Source organism: Erythrolamprus reginae, chromosome 6 (assembly GCF_031021105.1).
Source record: "Erythrolamprus reginae isolate rEryReg1 chromosome 6, rEryReg1.hap1, whole genome shotgun sequence".
Classification (NCBI taxonomy): domain Eukaryota; kingdom Metazoa; phylum Chordata; class Lepidosauria; order Squamata; family Dipsadidae; genus Erythrolamprus; species Erythrolamprus reginae.
The window spans coordinates 60,914,708-60,931,732 of record NC_091955.1 but is presented as its reverse complement, the minus strand read 5'-3'; the positions used below and the strand labels follow the sequence as shown (position 1 = coordinate 60,931,732).

General features: G+C 37.9%; 2 protein-coding genes across 4 annotated transcripts in view; one reads left to right on the top strand and one right to left on the bottom strand.

The window, feature by feature from the left end:
* The window catches only part of ARHGDIB (Rho GDP dissociation inhibitor beta), a 114,071-nt gene that overhangs the window by 50,676 nt on the left and 46,370 nt on the right, over positions 1–17,025 (bottom strand). The gene's annotated exons all lie outside the window — the stretch shown is intronic.
* Positions 1–17,025, top strand: part of AGBL3 (AGBL carboxypeptidase 3) — a 54,909-nt gene that overhangs the window by 1,750 nt on the left and 36,134 nt on the right. For 2 of the 3 annotated variants that reach the window (XM_070755959.1, XM_070755957.1), the window contains exons 2-6: positions 4,448–4,552; positions 6,727–6,787; positions 8,604–8,786; positions 11,241–11,348; positions 14,692–14,839. In XM_070755959.1, coding sequence (XP_070612060.1) covers positions 4,487–4,552; positions 6,727–6,787; positions 8,604–8,786; positions 11,241–11,348; positions 14,692–14,839 — 566 coding nt within the window. In that variant the 5' untranslated portion in view covers positions 4,448–4,486. Of the gene's footprint in view, positions 1–4,447; positions 4,553–6,726; positions 6,788–6,812; positions 6,832–8,603; positions 8,787–11,240; positions 11,349–14,691; positions 14,840–17,025 lie in introns of those variants that run through there. The other variant, XM_070755960.1, reaches the window with a different exon arrangement.

Sequence of the window (17,025 nt, the reverse complement as noted above, 5' to 3'; positions counted from 1 at the left end):
ACACTGGAAGTTTTTAAGCAGATGTTGGATAACCATCTGTCTGAAGTAGTGTAGGGTTTCTTGCCTAAGCAGGAGGTTGGACTACAAGACCCCCCCCCCTTTCAACTCTGTTGTTATTATTATTATTATCTTGAGCCAGTGAAGGGATACCAATATTTTTACTACCACACTGTGGACTTGGCTTATGCAGGACGCCCTGCATTTTCTTCCAACATGTTTCAGTGCAAATTGGGTGCTCTGGAATGGAGCTCCATTTTCGATACCACACTGCATTCCCCCCCCCCCCCCATCCAGGCAGTAGCCCAGCCCTGTCTTGAACCATAACATTCCACCTTCAACCAAAACCAAATAGGACTTGCATTGCCTTTAAGGTGCACTTTGGACTTAAGAGAGACTCCTGAAATAATTACAGTACAGGACAGAAACTTCTGAAATTAGAATTAGATTAGATTACAATTCTTTATTGGCCAAGTGTGATTGGACACACAAAGAATTTGTCTTTGGTGCATATGCTCTCAGTGTACATAAAAGAAAATGTACATTTGTTAAGACCAAAACTTAATGATTTTCATAGGGGTAAAATAAGCAATGAAGAAAAAAATCAATATTAATAAAAATATTAAGGATACCAGCAACACGTTACAGTCATAAGTGGGAGGAAATGGGTGATAGGAATGATGAGAAAACAATAGTAGTAATAGTAATGCAGACTTAGTAAATACAGTCATACCTCGTCTTACGAACCTAATTGGTTCCAGGGGGAGGTTCGTAAGACGAAAGGTTCGTAAGACGAAACATTGTTTCCCATAGGAAACAATGTAAAGTCAATTAATCCGTGCAACCAAAAAAAACCCCCGCAAAAAAACGGCGTTCGGCGACTGCTGGGAAGCCGCGCAGCTATTTTAAAAGGTGACAGCCGGGCTGGGGGGCTTCCCAGCAACCTCCCAAACCCCGAACCCGAAAGTTCGGCAAAAGTTCGGGGTTCGGGAGGTTGCTGGGAAGCCCCCCAGGCCGGCTGTCACCTTTTAAAACAGCCGCGCGGCTTCCCAGCAGCTTCCCGAAGCTGAACGCCAAACCCGAACTTCCGTATTCGGCGACTGCTGGGAAGCCGCGCGGCTGTTTTAAAAGGTGACAGCCGGCCTGGGGGGCTTCCCAGCACCCCCCCGAACCCCGAACCCGGAAGTTCGGCAAAAGTTCTGGGTTTGGGGGGGTGCTGGGAAGCCCCCCAGCCTGGCTGCGACCTTTTAAAACAGCTGTGCGGCTTCCCAGCTGTCTCCCGAAGCCGAACGCCAAACCCGAACTTCCGCGTTCGGCGTTCGGAGACAGCTGGGAAGCCACGCGGCTGTTTTAAAAGGTCACAGCCGGGCTGGGGGACTTCCCAGCACCCCCCCGAACCCAGAAGTTCGGCAAAAAAAATTCCGAGTTACGAACTGGCGTTCGGAGACTGCTGGGAAGCCGCGCGGCTGTTTTAAAAGGTGACAGCCGGGCTGGGGGGCTTCCCAGCAACCTCCCAAACCGAACCCGGGGTTCAGAAAAATTTTGCCTCTTCTTACGAACTTTTTTCGAGTTACGAACCGGCGTTCGGGAGGCTGCTGGGAAGCCCCGCCGCCCGGCTGTCACCTTTTAAAACAGCCGCGCGGCTTCCCAGCAGTCTCCGAACGCCAGTTCGTAACTCGAAAAAAGTTCGTAAGAAGAGGCAAAATTTTTCTGAACCCCGGGTTCGTATCACGAGTTGTTCGTAAGACGAGGGTGAGGTACCACTGTACACTACTTACAAATTTAATTTGTTCCATGACCAGGTTCTTAACTAGAAAAGTTTGTAAGAAGAAGCAATTTTTCCCATAGGAATCAATGTAAAAGCAAATAATAACGCGTGTGACTGGGGAGAGTTATTGACCTGCTGAACACACACACACCATTTTGATATAATAAATCCATCTGTTTAAGTTGACCAGTTCTCCATTTAGGAGAAACTACCTAGAAATTATTTAACTTGTGTTTCTGCAGAGTTGATGATTTATTAAAGAGGAGTAATGTTGCTCAGTCTTGCAACTTTTAAGTGTGAAGAACTCTGGCAGTTGAAGTCCACATATCTTAAAGTTACTTAGATTGAGAAACATTTCCTTAAAGTATACATCTGCATATTGCTTTTGATAGAAAAGAATATTTGTAGGTCACCTTTGAACTGTGATGTCTTCTCTGAGCTTGGGTTTCTTACAGATAATTCATTAGTCTACAAACAACCTAACAGTAAACAAAAGTCTAATGAAGGAACCACCAGGAACACTTCTACTAACACTGATAGGGCAAGACACTAGTATATAAATAGAGAAAATCCCACTGCCTTCTTGCACTGAAGATGTTGCCTATTTGGGTAATTAAAGAAAACAACCAAGCTCAATAAAGCAACAATAACCCACATATTGTTTTGCTTAAAACAAAAAAGGTGAAAAATTAGCATAAAGGGAAGAGGTCCAGAAGTTATCCATATGGTGCTCAGAAAATAGCATGCACCTAAGCATCAGCAAGACCAAGGACCACTTTACATCAAGGGGGCGCTGTGTGGAGAGGGTCTCCTCTCCTATTTCAAATCTTGGGAATCCATCTTAGTGAAGATCTCACCTGGAAAAATAATACAATCCAACTGGTCAGGAAGGCTCAACAGATACTTCATTTCCTCAATATCTTGTGGAAAAACAAGGTGGAACAACTGATGACCTTCTTCTACTAGTCTACGATAGAAAGTGTCCTCACATATTATGTCACAGTATGGTTTTTTGGCTTGACCACTGCGGATAGAAAGGCATTACAAAGGGTGATGAGTACAGCACAAAATATAATGGACTGTCCTCTGATCTCACTAGATGAAATTGCTAGGGGAAAGTTCTCAGGGACGATTCACACCTGGGTCAGCACCTCTTTATTCTCCTACCATCGGGCAGGATATATAGAAGCATAGCCAGTCGAATGGACAGGCTGAAAAATAGCTTCTCGCTGTGGGCTGTCAAAATTTGGGAATGCAACGTAACAACATAATTATTTGGTGTGATAGACTTGCAGGGCTAGAACAGCATGCAACATGTCTACACTGGTGCAATATAATATTATGTTATGTTATGCAGATATATGTATATAGGATTGTGTCTGTTAGTATAATCTATTGGGTTAAGGTTTTTTCTTTTTCCTTTCTTTCACTTATTGAAATGTGCTTTGTGTTTCAGGGGTGCATTGGGGGGAAGCTCATTTAATCTCGTGTACACATGTTGTGCACTGACAATAAAGGTTTGGATTTGAATTTTAATGTGCACTAGGAACAAATTTGCAATCTATGTTGACTTTTTAGCTTGAATCACAGCTTTTATCAGCTACCACAAGCTGAGGAATTAAACTAAGGGTTATAGTTCAGATGGGAGAATCATATACCCATTCTTGTGCCAAAATACTTTTTTTTCCCAAGCAGAATAATTGCTTGCAGATACAGTCATGTATTTTAGGCTGAATAACAGATCTTTAAAGCTGGAATGCTCTTTTAAAAAATACCCACCTTTCACAGATGCTTCTCTGCCTACCTTCTAACTGTAGCTTTAGCAAAGTTCATCTTTAAACTACCTAAGACTCTGTTGGGCTTAGCTATCAAAATTACACCTACATCAACACAACCTTTCTTTTTTGTCTTGTCTTCATGACAGTGTCTTTATCTCACCTTCAATCAGTATAACTATATGAAGTAACCACAAGACTAGCGGCCCTAAGTCCTTAGATTTTGTAGTAATTTGCACCTTTAATGGATAATTATTCTTAATTTATGTTTTGCTATTGAAAGATAACATCACAGAGTGGCAATGGAAATTAGTAGTTTTTTCTTTACAAATATATTTAAAAGTTAAATTTTTAGAGCATTATACAGTAGATTTAAAGAATTTTTACCAGACAGAAAAAGCGGTACAGAAGAGGCAGTCAATGTATTATACTTTTCTGTTTCTATGGACACATGTTAGTACATCTCACATGGCATAAAATAATAATTTAATAATAATAATAATAACAATAACTTGCTACCTGTATACAATGGCTGACTCCCAGCAACTTTGAGCAGTTTACAAATTATTTAAAACTTTAAAAGTAAGAAAATGGAAGAGTAAAGATGGCAGGATGACAAAAAGGAAAAGATAAAGATAAATTATAATTAAAACAGAGTCAAATGAGCCCTCAATTGAATAAATAGAAAATGTGGAGAAATATTTATCCTTTCCTCAATTATAAACCCATTAATATGTTTAAATGAAATATTTAAATAAAGTGATTTTTAATCATTTTATTTGGGTTTTAACACTATACATTATACTGAAAGTTTTCAGTAGCTTGACTAACACGTTTTTAGAAATATTAACAAAGGAGGCTGTATATTTAACAGTGTTCAATATAATAGATTTTGATTCTGTTTCAGTCTGTGGAGGAAAAATAAAGGGCCTGGTTTCAGAAGATTATGTCCGAAGATTCAAATAAGGACAAGCAGTACATAGAACAATTAACCAGTGAAAATTACAACTCGGTATGTTTAATCTTCAGTTTTGTATATTTGTCTAATATAATCCCGTTAATTGATTGATTGATTGATTGATTGATTGATTGATTATTGGGATTATATGTACTTCAAGCGTAACTAAGCTATATACTGTAGTCCATTTATTTATTAAAGGGAATATACAGTAGGTAACTATTCCTCTCCTATTTGTATATTTCCTGATACACATTTAAATTGTATTTGCCTAGGCAGTAGATAACACGGTAATTATTAATATATACAATGTGCAGGTATTGTAGTATTTTTTCCACATTACATTTTTTTCATCCAATATATTTTTTTAAATGTGCAGTTTATAAAATCCAAACGTGCTAATCCCAAAATTGTACTGCTTCTTATAGAAATGTATTGCATTTAAACTATTATAGAATATCTGTAGCCATTATCCTATCCAAATGCCACATATTAGAATAGTTTTCCATAAATGATCAACACATTTCCTTGTGCTTAATAACTTTAGTAGAAAATAGAATCTATTCATATTCTTTACTACCCATCATTTTTATTCTACCTCCATCCAAGTCTCAAGGCTGCTCATGATCTAATAGAAACAGCAAAATAATAATGCAATGATCTAAAAATCATAATACAAATTTATAAAAAGATATATCAGTCATTCCTTAGCAAACCAGACCTGAGCACTTGTTTAATCTTCTGTTACAAATACTATACAAGACAGGATCATTTTTATAGCCTCATTAATAGTTTATAATGACAATAATCTTCTTCAACCCATGTGTTAAAATGTTGCAAGGGAAGGAGCTGTCATCTTCTAGATCAGGAGTGTCAAACTCGCTTCGTCATGGCAGCATTACGTGATGTATCAGGAATTTCCCCCCCATCCACTAAACTGGGCCTGGCCGTGGGCAGTGTGTGACATATTTGGTCCACGGGCCATGAGTTTGACAGTCCTGTTCTAGACCTTCAACACCCTGAAGAAAGAAAGTAACCTAAACTAGTCCCCTCTCCCTGTTTGCACCAGAAGGATAAAATCTAAAAGACAGGCAAAATCAAATATAGTACTTCAGAGGCAGAAATCTTAATTCATAGTAACCTTGCCTTACCAAATGATACAAGATGAGTTGAATTACAGTTCCTCCCCCTCCCACCACAGTGAGTTGCGGAGACTCCTGTGATATGAATCGTAGTCTATTGTTTACAACTAAAAGATATGCATAGTTTGGTTTAAGTACCCTATTACTTTCTACTTTGATCTCTAGCAATCCTTGCTATGTTCTTTACCAAATGTACACTGGGATTAATCTGTATTTATTTATTTAGGGAATTTATATGATCACTTTATGCATGATAATCCCAGGCAGCTCACAATAACCCTCAATAGATATACAGTATAGCAATATACTGTATTTCTATAAGAGTTCCACACCATATTTATATGCCACAACATACAAACAACTTTATATTAAATTAGCTGGTCTCACTTCCATACTAGCCCCCGGAGATTAAAACGGCCCCCACCCTCCTTGTCTTTCGCAAGTTACTCAAGACCCACCTATATCGCCAGGCATGGGGGAATTAAGGCATCTCCCCCAGGCTTTCTTATACATTTTGTTTGGTATGTATGTGTTGTATGGTTTTTAAATTGTTGGGGTTTTTTAATGTAATTTTATTATTAGATTTGTTCCATTGTTATACTGTTTTTATTGTTGTTGTGAGCCGCCCCGAGTCTTCGGAGGGGGGTGGCATACATATCTAATAAATTGAATTGAATTGAATATCTGGGTAAAGAACCAAATCTTCATTGCTCTCTAGAAAGCGAATAAAGTGGGAGCCCTCTGAATCTCAAAGGGGAGATTTTTCAGAAGGGTTAGGACTAATATGAAAATATGTCCGAGATTCCACCAGATGGCAACATTTAAGAGAAAGGACTGGAGCACATTCAGCCTATTTGATGCCATAGTACAGGTCATCCTGGTAGTTTATAATATGCATATTTTCCATATTGTATTCCAAAGCCCCGAACCTATTTTTCTTTTTACCTCATTATTTTTTTTAGTTTTGTCCTACAAAATTAATAATTAAGCATGAATTATCTGTTAATAGTTATTTTTTACCAAAGTATTAATTTTCATTTTTCAGGAAAGAATCACATTTTCTCTTTTATTTTATTTGTATTTTAGGATGAGGATTCCTTTATCCCATACGTAGCAGAAGATCTTGAGCAGTGTGCATTTGTTGCAGGTCTGAATAGTTCTATTTCTTGCAAACTGAAGCTACATATATGGGTAATATTAAAAACCAATTGCCATGTAGCTGTAGCAAAGGTTGGCATACATAATGCCTTCTAAATATATTGGAACACATCTGAAGAAATTGTGTTCATTTTTTTAAATTAATGAATTATCTTCGTATACCAAGAAATAACATACTGAAAAACATACCTATATGCTCATCATAACTGGAATTTAAATTACTAGCCTGGAAAAGGAATTAAGAATCTTAATTTCTACATATTTTAAAACCACAAGATGATGAGAAAATATATCTAATTCTAGTTTACCCAACAATATTTACTGTATCGTCAGTACACAGCCTTATAAACTATTATTGCTTTGACTGTGTCCATCCTCTTCTTCAGGCATTGCTTTTTCTTCCTTAAATTTCTTCCCTCTCAGTTTTTCAGGAAGTTATCAACCCCATTTAATTATAATGGTACTTGGTTGTCCCCTTCTTTTAACTCATTAACTTTAAAATAAATATTTGTTTTCTAACTTGGTTTATTCTCTTTTTATGGCCAAATTATTTCATACTAGTACGTATTCATTTAGTTTCCATTTGTTGTTGTTATTTTATTATTTATACTTGTTAAGTACACCATTCCTATTGCATTAACTTACTGTTTTGGTTTTTCTCACATATCTAATTTCCAGTGGACTGGGAATGGAAATTTGTTCTACTTCATTCAGAAAACATTTTTTCCTTGCAAAAACTATGTTATTCCTGCTTTCTGCCAGCATTTGTACATCTTTAGATTTGCCCAATTGCTTTCTTACCTTAATCAAACATTCATCTATTTCATCTATTTCATCTAGTTTTAGCCATTTATGTAGGATATGGAATAATTCGCTAAGTTTTCTCTTACAATAGTCTTTGATACATTGATTTTCAGAGTTACATGTGTTGTTATAAATTGATATCATCCACGTTCTGAAAAACGTAACATCATCTGCATTAAAAGATCCATGTATATACACATTTCCAACTGATACAACTCTAACGTGTCAGACTCCAAAAGTCAAGAAAAGCACACACAAGTTCTTCTGAACAGTTTCCTTTATCATTCTCTTCCTATAGACAGAAATCGTGCCAAAGTGAAGCAGACTACTTGCACTATTAAAATATACTCTGAGAACTCCTAGGGAGGAACTGTTTTAATTCTCTCTCTCCCACACAAACTTGGTTTTCTCTTGCTCCTCTGGAATGCAATCCTTTCCTCCTGGGAATTTGGGCTACATTCCACCAGAAATATCACCAAAAGCATTCTGCCTATATTTATTTATTTATAAATACATTAAAAACTATCGCATATCACATTCACTATATTCAGCAGTTACCTTCATCTCCATTGTTACACAAACATTCCAAAATTCAATCTTATTATTATCATATATTTTATCTGAGTAAGCACACACAAAGTTAATTTTCTTTCTCACATTGCTATATTTCTCAGTGACTTGCTGAAAAATAAAAAAGATTAGATCTGTCTAAAATCAGATCCTAACAATAAAATGCAATCTGCCACAACATCACAGTGAATAGCTTCGTCAGGTCTGAATGTGGAGGAAGTTTATAACATTTAACAATCATATAAGTGATCTCGGAACACTTAAATGTTAGGAAAAACATCTAAATTCTATTAGTCAGATGAATTTATTTCTACTTATTCATAACTCTATGTAATAAGTCCTGGGTTAAATGGGAGAACCCAATTCTTTGAAAAATTTGTATTTCAGAAAAATTTATCAGTGATCAACAAATGCACATATTGGTCTTACAGATACCTTTTGTGATCAACTTTTGCCACGGACCACACAGATTTTATTGGAATATAACTCTGGCAAATGGGTGCCGCGACTTCGTGAACCGCGAGATTTATATGGCCTTTCTACTGCAGGAGATCTACACTTAGTACGCTGGCCCCATCAGTATGAAGTTATCAGAGAAAAAATTAAGCATATTGGTAAATAATAATTTAACATTTTCTAATGTGATTTTTTATTGATAGGTCTTAAAGAAATATTATTTTCAAGAAAGCACTTTATGACTTGCCGCAATCACTTAAATATTTTTTCTTGATTCATCACTTTGCATTGATGCAGTTAATTCAGCTTTCAAATTTAAATGTAAAGCAATGCAAAACTTTATTATAGGAGATTGGACATATTAAAAAAATGAACAGTTTTAACAATTGACTATTTAACTACATCAAGCCTTCAAAAAATGTATATCTTTTTCTTGTCAGCAGAGTAATTCCATTCGCAGTTATAGTTCTATACTAGTTGGAAGAAGATAGGATTGCAATTGTGTCTATTTGGATAATCCTATGATATATTCATGAATGTGTTATTGCTCTGAGATTTGATCAACTTAAGCTTCCTTTCAATTAATTGAAAGGGTAGTGAAACACTGAAGTTAGACATGCGGATGGATTTAAAACATTGCAGTAGATAACAGCAGAGGCTTCATGATGACACAAGCAATTTCTGGGATCACCAACCCTAATTTTCTTGCTCTGAGGACTTTTTTTAAGAGTGAAGCATTTGCTCCAAAGGGTGACTGAGATGAGGAGAGACATCTAGAGAGATAGAATGTAAGGTCATGGTTTTAGCCTTATCATCTCAAGCAGCAACCCTCCCCTACAAAGGGAACTGACCTTGGCAAAATAGAATCCTATCCTTTAATTTAATTTCAGTTACAGCAAGTGGGAAAAAAATCAAAATTAATTTAATACTCTTAAGAGGACAAGCCTGATCTGGGGGGGGGGGGGGAGTTTGATGACTTGTCTGCTTTTGTGAATCTCCATTTTTGTTGTGATCATAGGCCAAATTCAAGAACAAATAGTAGCTTTTAGCCAACCTTGATAACTTATCTTGAGAAGCTAAGAAAAGCCAGAATCTGATGAATATTTTGATTATGAACACCAGAAAATTTCAGAACTGTAGATGGGGAAATTTTCTACATTGAAGCAATTAGTTGCAAATTGTCTCCTTATTATCGCCAACTAAATCTATCTACTTATTGAAAATTGTGTTGGAAAGAAATTTCTATTTGTTTCAGGTTGTATAGGACCTTAGCAAAAAGAAATGTGCAGGGGGTTTTTTTCATGTTAAAGTCTTGAATTCCTGTGATGACACCTTCTGGCAAAAGCAATCTTCTGCTTTTTAAAATAAAATTGAATAACTTGAAGGTAGGTTACATAAATTTACAATTGTGGCAATCCCCACATATAACAAAGGCAGCATGTATATACTGTACATTTTTATGTTTTCATTGGAATGAAATTACTCAGTTTATAAATTCTTGTAGCATGATAGAATATTCTACCAGTACAAATACACTTGCTTTTTTAACTGGTCACTCAGTTCCTTTTTTTAAAATGGCCTTGTAATCCCTTCATTCTGGGTAGAGTCAGGGTGGCTGAACGGAGCTGAGCATTTGTTGGCCAGATGCCCTTCTTAATGCCTACATGGAGTTTGCAGCAGATACTTTCTCTTTGCACGTTTATTTATTTATTTAGTCAAGTATGTATTGGTAGTATACATAATATAACACTGTGTATATACATGAGATGCGTACTAATAAGAGGGAAATATTAGGACACAGACAGTAGGCATGCTGGTGCACTTATGCATGCTCCTTACTGACCTCTTAGGAATCAGGTAAGGTCAACAGAGGATAGTCTAAGGGCAAGATTTTGGGGGTTTGTGTGTGTGTGTGCAATTAACCCATGCGCCCCAAACTGGCTTACATCAGGGGCCCCATAGCCAAGCCATGCATGCCCTAATATCTGCCTCTGGCCACAGTATCAGCACAGCACTCGGCCTCCTGCTCCATTGCAACCACAAGCAAGCAAAAGAAGTGGGCCAGTGGCAATGTGAACTCCTGATGCACATGGCTGCTGGTGCGACCACCGTGAAGCAGGTGTCAGGGCATGGATGGCCACATGGCACAGAAGGAAACGAACCAGCAGCGAGATAAGTTAGAACCCACCTGTGGCACACACGTAAAAACATACTAGGTCTCATTTTTTTGGATAGCTCTTATTTTCAGGGAAACAGGATATCAATTCTTTGGATTTCAAGAACAATATAGGTTACAAATCTAGTGGTTATCTACTGCAGAAAAGAAATAATAAAATAGCAGGCTACTGCACACATTTCTGTGTTGAAGACTTATGTATGGATTATTGGCAATGCTAAGAATCTCATTGGAGCAAAAATGATCGATTTATATTTTGAAAGATAAAATGAGGGGCCATCTACATGTTTTTTTTATTTGGAAAAAAACCCTACGGTAATCATGTTCTTATAAGCAGGAATAAAAATATTCTGCCCTTTTGCACCTTAAAATATAAGATTATTTTTGTTTTTTAAACACATCATTTTAAAGCTATTTTCTTTCTTTTTCTTTCCAGAATGGGTTCCATCTCATCCGGAGCCTCTTTATAATCCCACAGGTTCAGAGATCGAGCCTCCATGTCCAGATCTAGGGGAAGGTGCTGTCGTGTATTTAGCAGAGGAAGGTTTGACCAGATTTTATTGAGAATACATATATAATTTAATTGTTTATATCTTTATTGTACAAAATAATTTTAAAATAAAAATTTACATGCAAATTCTAATACAAAAGACAAAAAAGCTCTACAATTTAGAATCCTAAATTTTAGCAGTACAATCTTCGTAACACTAAATGTACAATTCACAGCATTTTCCATAATCCATGCCACAATTTTTGAAGTATATTAGTTTTAATAAATTAATTTGCTTTCTGACAGAATTGGTCCTTTTCTTTGGTTATCCTTTTAGTTAATGTAACAGATTATTAATTTTTAAAGGTTTTATTGTGTCAAGTAATAGGATCAGTATTTTTGAAGATAATTCATACCCTATTATCGCCTTAAGAGTTTAATCCTATCAGAACTGTGGCTGTATTCCCTTTCCTTCCCTCCTCTCCCATCCCTTCTTCTCCCCCTTCCCATTTTTAAGCATTCTCAGGATAGGGCTCTCTTATATACTGTATGTCTCTTGGTTACATTTATCTTTCTGTCATTCTTTTTATTGTTTCACTGAAATGATTTTAAATTTTAGATTTTTGAAGGATGAAAAAATAAAAGTAGTGGTGAAGATATACTTACACAATTATAGCTATGGATGCTAATCAGTTGGATAAACAAGCACATTCTTCTTTAATCATTCAAGCATTTTGCTTTTAAGCACTTGGCTTGAATAGAAAAAAATCATTTTAGATTGAATGGAGTGAAATAGCTTTTCCTGTTTATCGTCTACTTCCCCTTGTATTACTGTACGTCTAGAGCCTGATTTCTTGAAGTTCTTTTTTCCCCCTTGCAGGACCTTTATTAATCTAAAAGACTTCCTTGTCATTATGTTTCTAACCAATATGGTCCTGAGATTTTTTTTTGCCAAATGGGCCTGCAATGCTTGCTGATGTTGTCAATCCATGACGTTTTAGGTCTCTTTCCTGGACACTTCTTATCAAAGTGGAATAAATTTTAGGATTGCCTTGGTCCACCTTGTTCTTCTTGCTATGTGATCAGTCCATTTCCATTGGAATTCTTTAACTCTCTTGATATTACATACTTTAATTTGTTCTCTAATCTATGTGCAGGTCTTTCTATCTTGTCTTATAATGCCAAGCATGTATCTTTTTATGGCTCTTTGTACCATTTATAGCTTTTGTATTGTCAGGTTAAGGTCCATATTTCACTGGCATATGTTAGAGCAGGTAGCACAGACCGATTGAAAACTTCTCTCTTCAGGCATGGGAGAAGAGTGTTCTTAAAAATTATGCTTAGCTTGCCAAATGTCTGCCAACTACATTTAACTTGCTGTTCAATTTCCTTTATTGTATTGCCTTCTATTGAGATTCATATATGTCGTGGTCTACAATGTCTACTGTATTTTTCAGTGTATAAGACACACTTTTTACCTCCCAAAAGTGTGCCAAAAACTTGGTGCGTCTTATACACCAAATGTTGCATGGGGGGGATTGGGTGGTGGTCAGCAGCGGCATCAGCAGCCTTCCCATAGTCCTGTGGTGGCGGCTTTTCACATAGTTTGGCTGCCACTGCCAAACCGCGTGAGAACCCGCCACTGCCAGATTACGGGAAGGCTGCTGCCGCCATGGTCTGATGGCAGCCAGCGGCGGCTGCAGCAGCTTCTCTCAGTGGTCAGCAGTGGTGGTAGCGGCTTTTCCATGGTCTGGTAGTGGCAAGCCGCCTCTCTGTAACTTCTTATTAGAGACCCCTAGACTGAGACAAAAATCGTTTTGGGGTCTCCCGCTTGCAGCCTCTTTTCCCCAGGGATACAAAATAAAGACTCACACTGAATTCAGCAGCGATTCCTCCTGGCGAGCCATGGGCTAGTTAAGACTCAGGGCTGCAGACAAGGATAGGCAGCGTCTTCCACCACCACTACCACCACTATCCCCAAAGACCCACAAACTGATGCTTGCCAAGTTGACTTAGATGCCAACTCATTCCTGCGGCAACAGGTCACTGCACGATGGTCCCAAACTTACAGCCACTGCTTCCTCTGGGGCGCTCAGGTCCTGCCTCCTGTGGAAGCCATGCCTAGTTTCATAGCATGAGGGAAAGCCAAGCTTCTGTCCTCCATTGCCTGGGCACGTCTCTCCCTTGGTAGGTTCGTCTTGCGTGGAGAGACTGAGAGCACCCCCCGTTTCTTCCCCCTCCCAGCTGCTGAGGAGACTGCTGCAATGGCGGCAGTCCCAGTTGCCCTCTGCACACTTGAGAAAAGTCACTGCTGCTGCCACTGGCTGCCACCACTGCTGGCCGGTGCTGGAAGAAGCCTGCATCTGAGGAGCCGCCACCACTTCTGCTGCCTGAAGCAAGCCGCCTGACAGGTTTGAAGACCAACTTCCAAGTTTCAAGACCCCTGAGTTAGGGGTGCAAGGGTCTTCAAACCTGGCAGGTTTAAGGCTTGTGGACTTCAACTCCCATTTCTGAGCTAGCATGACTGGTGGAGGAATTCTGGGAGTTGAAGTCCACAAGTCTTGAAGTTGTCAAGTTTGAAGACCCCTGAGTTAGGGGTTAGGAGTGCAAGGGTCTTCAAACCTGGCCAGTTTAAGGCTTGTGGACTTCAACTCCCATTTCTGAGCTAGCATGACTGAAGGAGGAATTCTGGAAGTTGAAGCCCACAAGTCTTGAAGCTGTCAAGTTTGAAGTTTGTAAAAAGTGTACGTGGTTTTAAAAAGTGTACATGGTTGTAAAAAGTATTCTGCTACACTGGTTATTTTATGAAACAATATAATACTACTCAAATTTGGTTCAGAATACTTTTTTCCTTGTTTTCTCCTCTAAAATCTAGGTGCATCTTATACACCAGTGTGTCTTATACACCGAAAAATATAGTAATTCTTCCCCAGATATACCTGGCTCCTTTTAACTTTATTTTTAAGTCAAATAGTTTTCCTGCTTTGTGCTGCTCTTGTTATATGTCTTTGTAGCTCTTCTGGGTTTTGTGAGAAAAGAACAACATGATCTGCAAATCTTAAGTGATTTAAATAAGGGCCATTGAGTTGTATTCCATCTTTTTTCCAGTCTAGTTTGTGAAATACTTCTTCAAGGTAGGCTGAGAAAAGGATAGGTGATGTTGTATCACCTTGTCATTATATGTTGGTTTCCACTTTAAGATCATTAAGGGAAATTGTTGCCATTGTTTTTTCATATTTTGATTGTAGTAACTTTATGTAAGCAATATCTATGCCTTGGTTGAGCAATGCATTAAATATTGCCTGCTGAAATACAGAGTCAAACAACTTTTCGTAGTCAATGAAAGATAATAATAATTTGCAATTGGAGATTAAATATATTTTGTTCCTCTCAACAGCCAATAAGGACCCCAGCTTCAGGTATTCTCGAATAGGGGGAAGTTTTCCTTCAAAGCAAGTGCTTCCTCAATCATGGAATGACTGGGATAATACTTTGATCTTTGAAGCACGATTTGAAAGTGGAAATCTGCAAAAAGTAGTCAAAATGTAAGTTGTTTCCTATTTTTCTTTTAGTTTGCAAAGTAGTCCATTTTCCGAGATATTAAGCTTTGAATTTAGACAGCATGAAATAAAATGCAATTCACCATTTTATAAAAATAGTCATTATTAATAAATTTTACTTTATATTTTATTCAGTGGTCTTTGCTGATTTCCTGACTGTGCACAAATCAAGCCAAAAATTATGCCTACATTGTAGATATGCATTTATAATACAGGTAGTTCTCAACTTTCAACAGTTTATTTAATGACTATTCAAAGTTACAACAGCACTGGAAAAAGTGACTTATGACCATTTTTCACTTATAACCATTGGTCATATGCTGGTTCATACCTATGATTGTTGCTGTGTCCCAAAGTCACATGATCACCTTTTACGACTTTTACTGCCGAAGTCAATGGGGAAGCCAGATTCATTTGAAACAACTATGGCAAGAAAGGTTATAAAATTGGGCAAAACTCATTTAACAAATGCTTCACTTAACAATAAAAATTTGGGACTCAGTTGTGTTGTAAGTTGAGGACTACCAATATTTTAGATTTTAGATTTTTTATTTTGTATTTTTATGTCTTGTGCTTTTGAATCAAAATGTGATGTGAATGTGCAATACAAGAAATAATCTTAATTAGTAATTTAGCAAATACTGCCCAAGTAGAGGGTTTATGGATTTATTACATCAATTTATATATACAGTTCCATTTATGGAGATTCTAAATTAATATTGTAACATTAAAAAGAAAATAAAAGCATTTAGTTACAAATGCGCCATCACTTGTGGTAGCTGATGTGCTCATTTTTCTCTGTAAAGCCCTTTATGATAAAAGATCTAACCAGCTGAAGCACTGTTATTTTTTTTTTTTTTATATCAGATCAGTCATCCTAACATCAATACCTGGGGTGGGGAACAGATCTGTAAACATCTAGAAACAAAGTTATAACTAGTAGCCAGATTTGTTAAAAACATCACGCCAAACCAATTATATTTCATTCATTGGCAAAGTGACTAAATTAGTAAACCAGCAAAATGCTGTGGTCATCGTATATTTAGTCTTCAGTAAGGCATTTGATAAAGTAGACTACAACCTTCTACTTGGTAAGCTAGAAAAATGTGGGATATGTAGATAGCATCATCACCAGATGGATTTGTAACTGGCTGAAAAACTATTCAACGAGTGGTCCTTAATGTTACCACATCCACGTGGTAGGAAGGAAGCAATGAAGAGCAACTAAGATGATTAAAGGCCTGGAGGCTAAAACATGAAACAATTGGAAGATTTGAGTTTGGGTTTGGCTAGTCTAGAGAAAAGAACTAGGGGGGAGATGACAGCAGTATTTGAGAGGCTGCCACAAAGAAGAGGGTGTCAATTTAATTTCCAAAGCACAAGAAACTATGGATGGAAACTAGTCAAGGAGAGAAACAACCTGAAATTGAAGAGAAGCTTCCTAACAATGAGGACAATTAACCAATGGGGGAAGCTTGCCTTGAGATATGGGAGCTTCATAACTGGAGGTTCTTAAGAAGAGACTGGACAGTAACTTGTCTGAAATAGTATAGGCCAGGGGTAGGCAAAGTTGGCTCTTCTAGGACATGTGGACGTCAACTCCCAGAATTCCTAAGCTACCATGGTTGGCTCAGAAATTCTGGGAATTGAAGTTCACATGTCATAGAAGAGCCAACTTTGCCTACCCCCGGTATAGGCCCATGATGGCGAACATGTGGCACATAAAGCCATATCGGAGGGCATGCAAGGCTTTGCCATGTTTCAGCTCCAATGCACATGTGCATTCTGGCCAGCTGATTTTCAGCCTTGGGAAAGGCCATTTCGTCCTTCAGACGCTTCAGGGAAACTTCCCTGAAACCCCGAAGGCAAAAAAAAAATCCCCTAACAGACAAACCAGAGGTTCAGAAAAATGCCCTTCGGGTTTGCTGTTGTGCTGTTTTTTGCATTCTGGTGGATTCAGGGAAGCTTCTCTGAACCCTCCGGAGTACAAAAAACAGCACAATGGGCAAAACGGAAATGCATTTCCCCAAACTTCCGGTTTGCCTGTTTGGGCAATTTTTTCATCTACCATGCTTCAGAAAGGCCTGTGTAAATGGGGGGGGGGGGGGCAGCACAGGGGGTTTACATGCATTGGTGGGGAGGGAAGGGGCGTGGGCACATGCACGCATGCT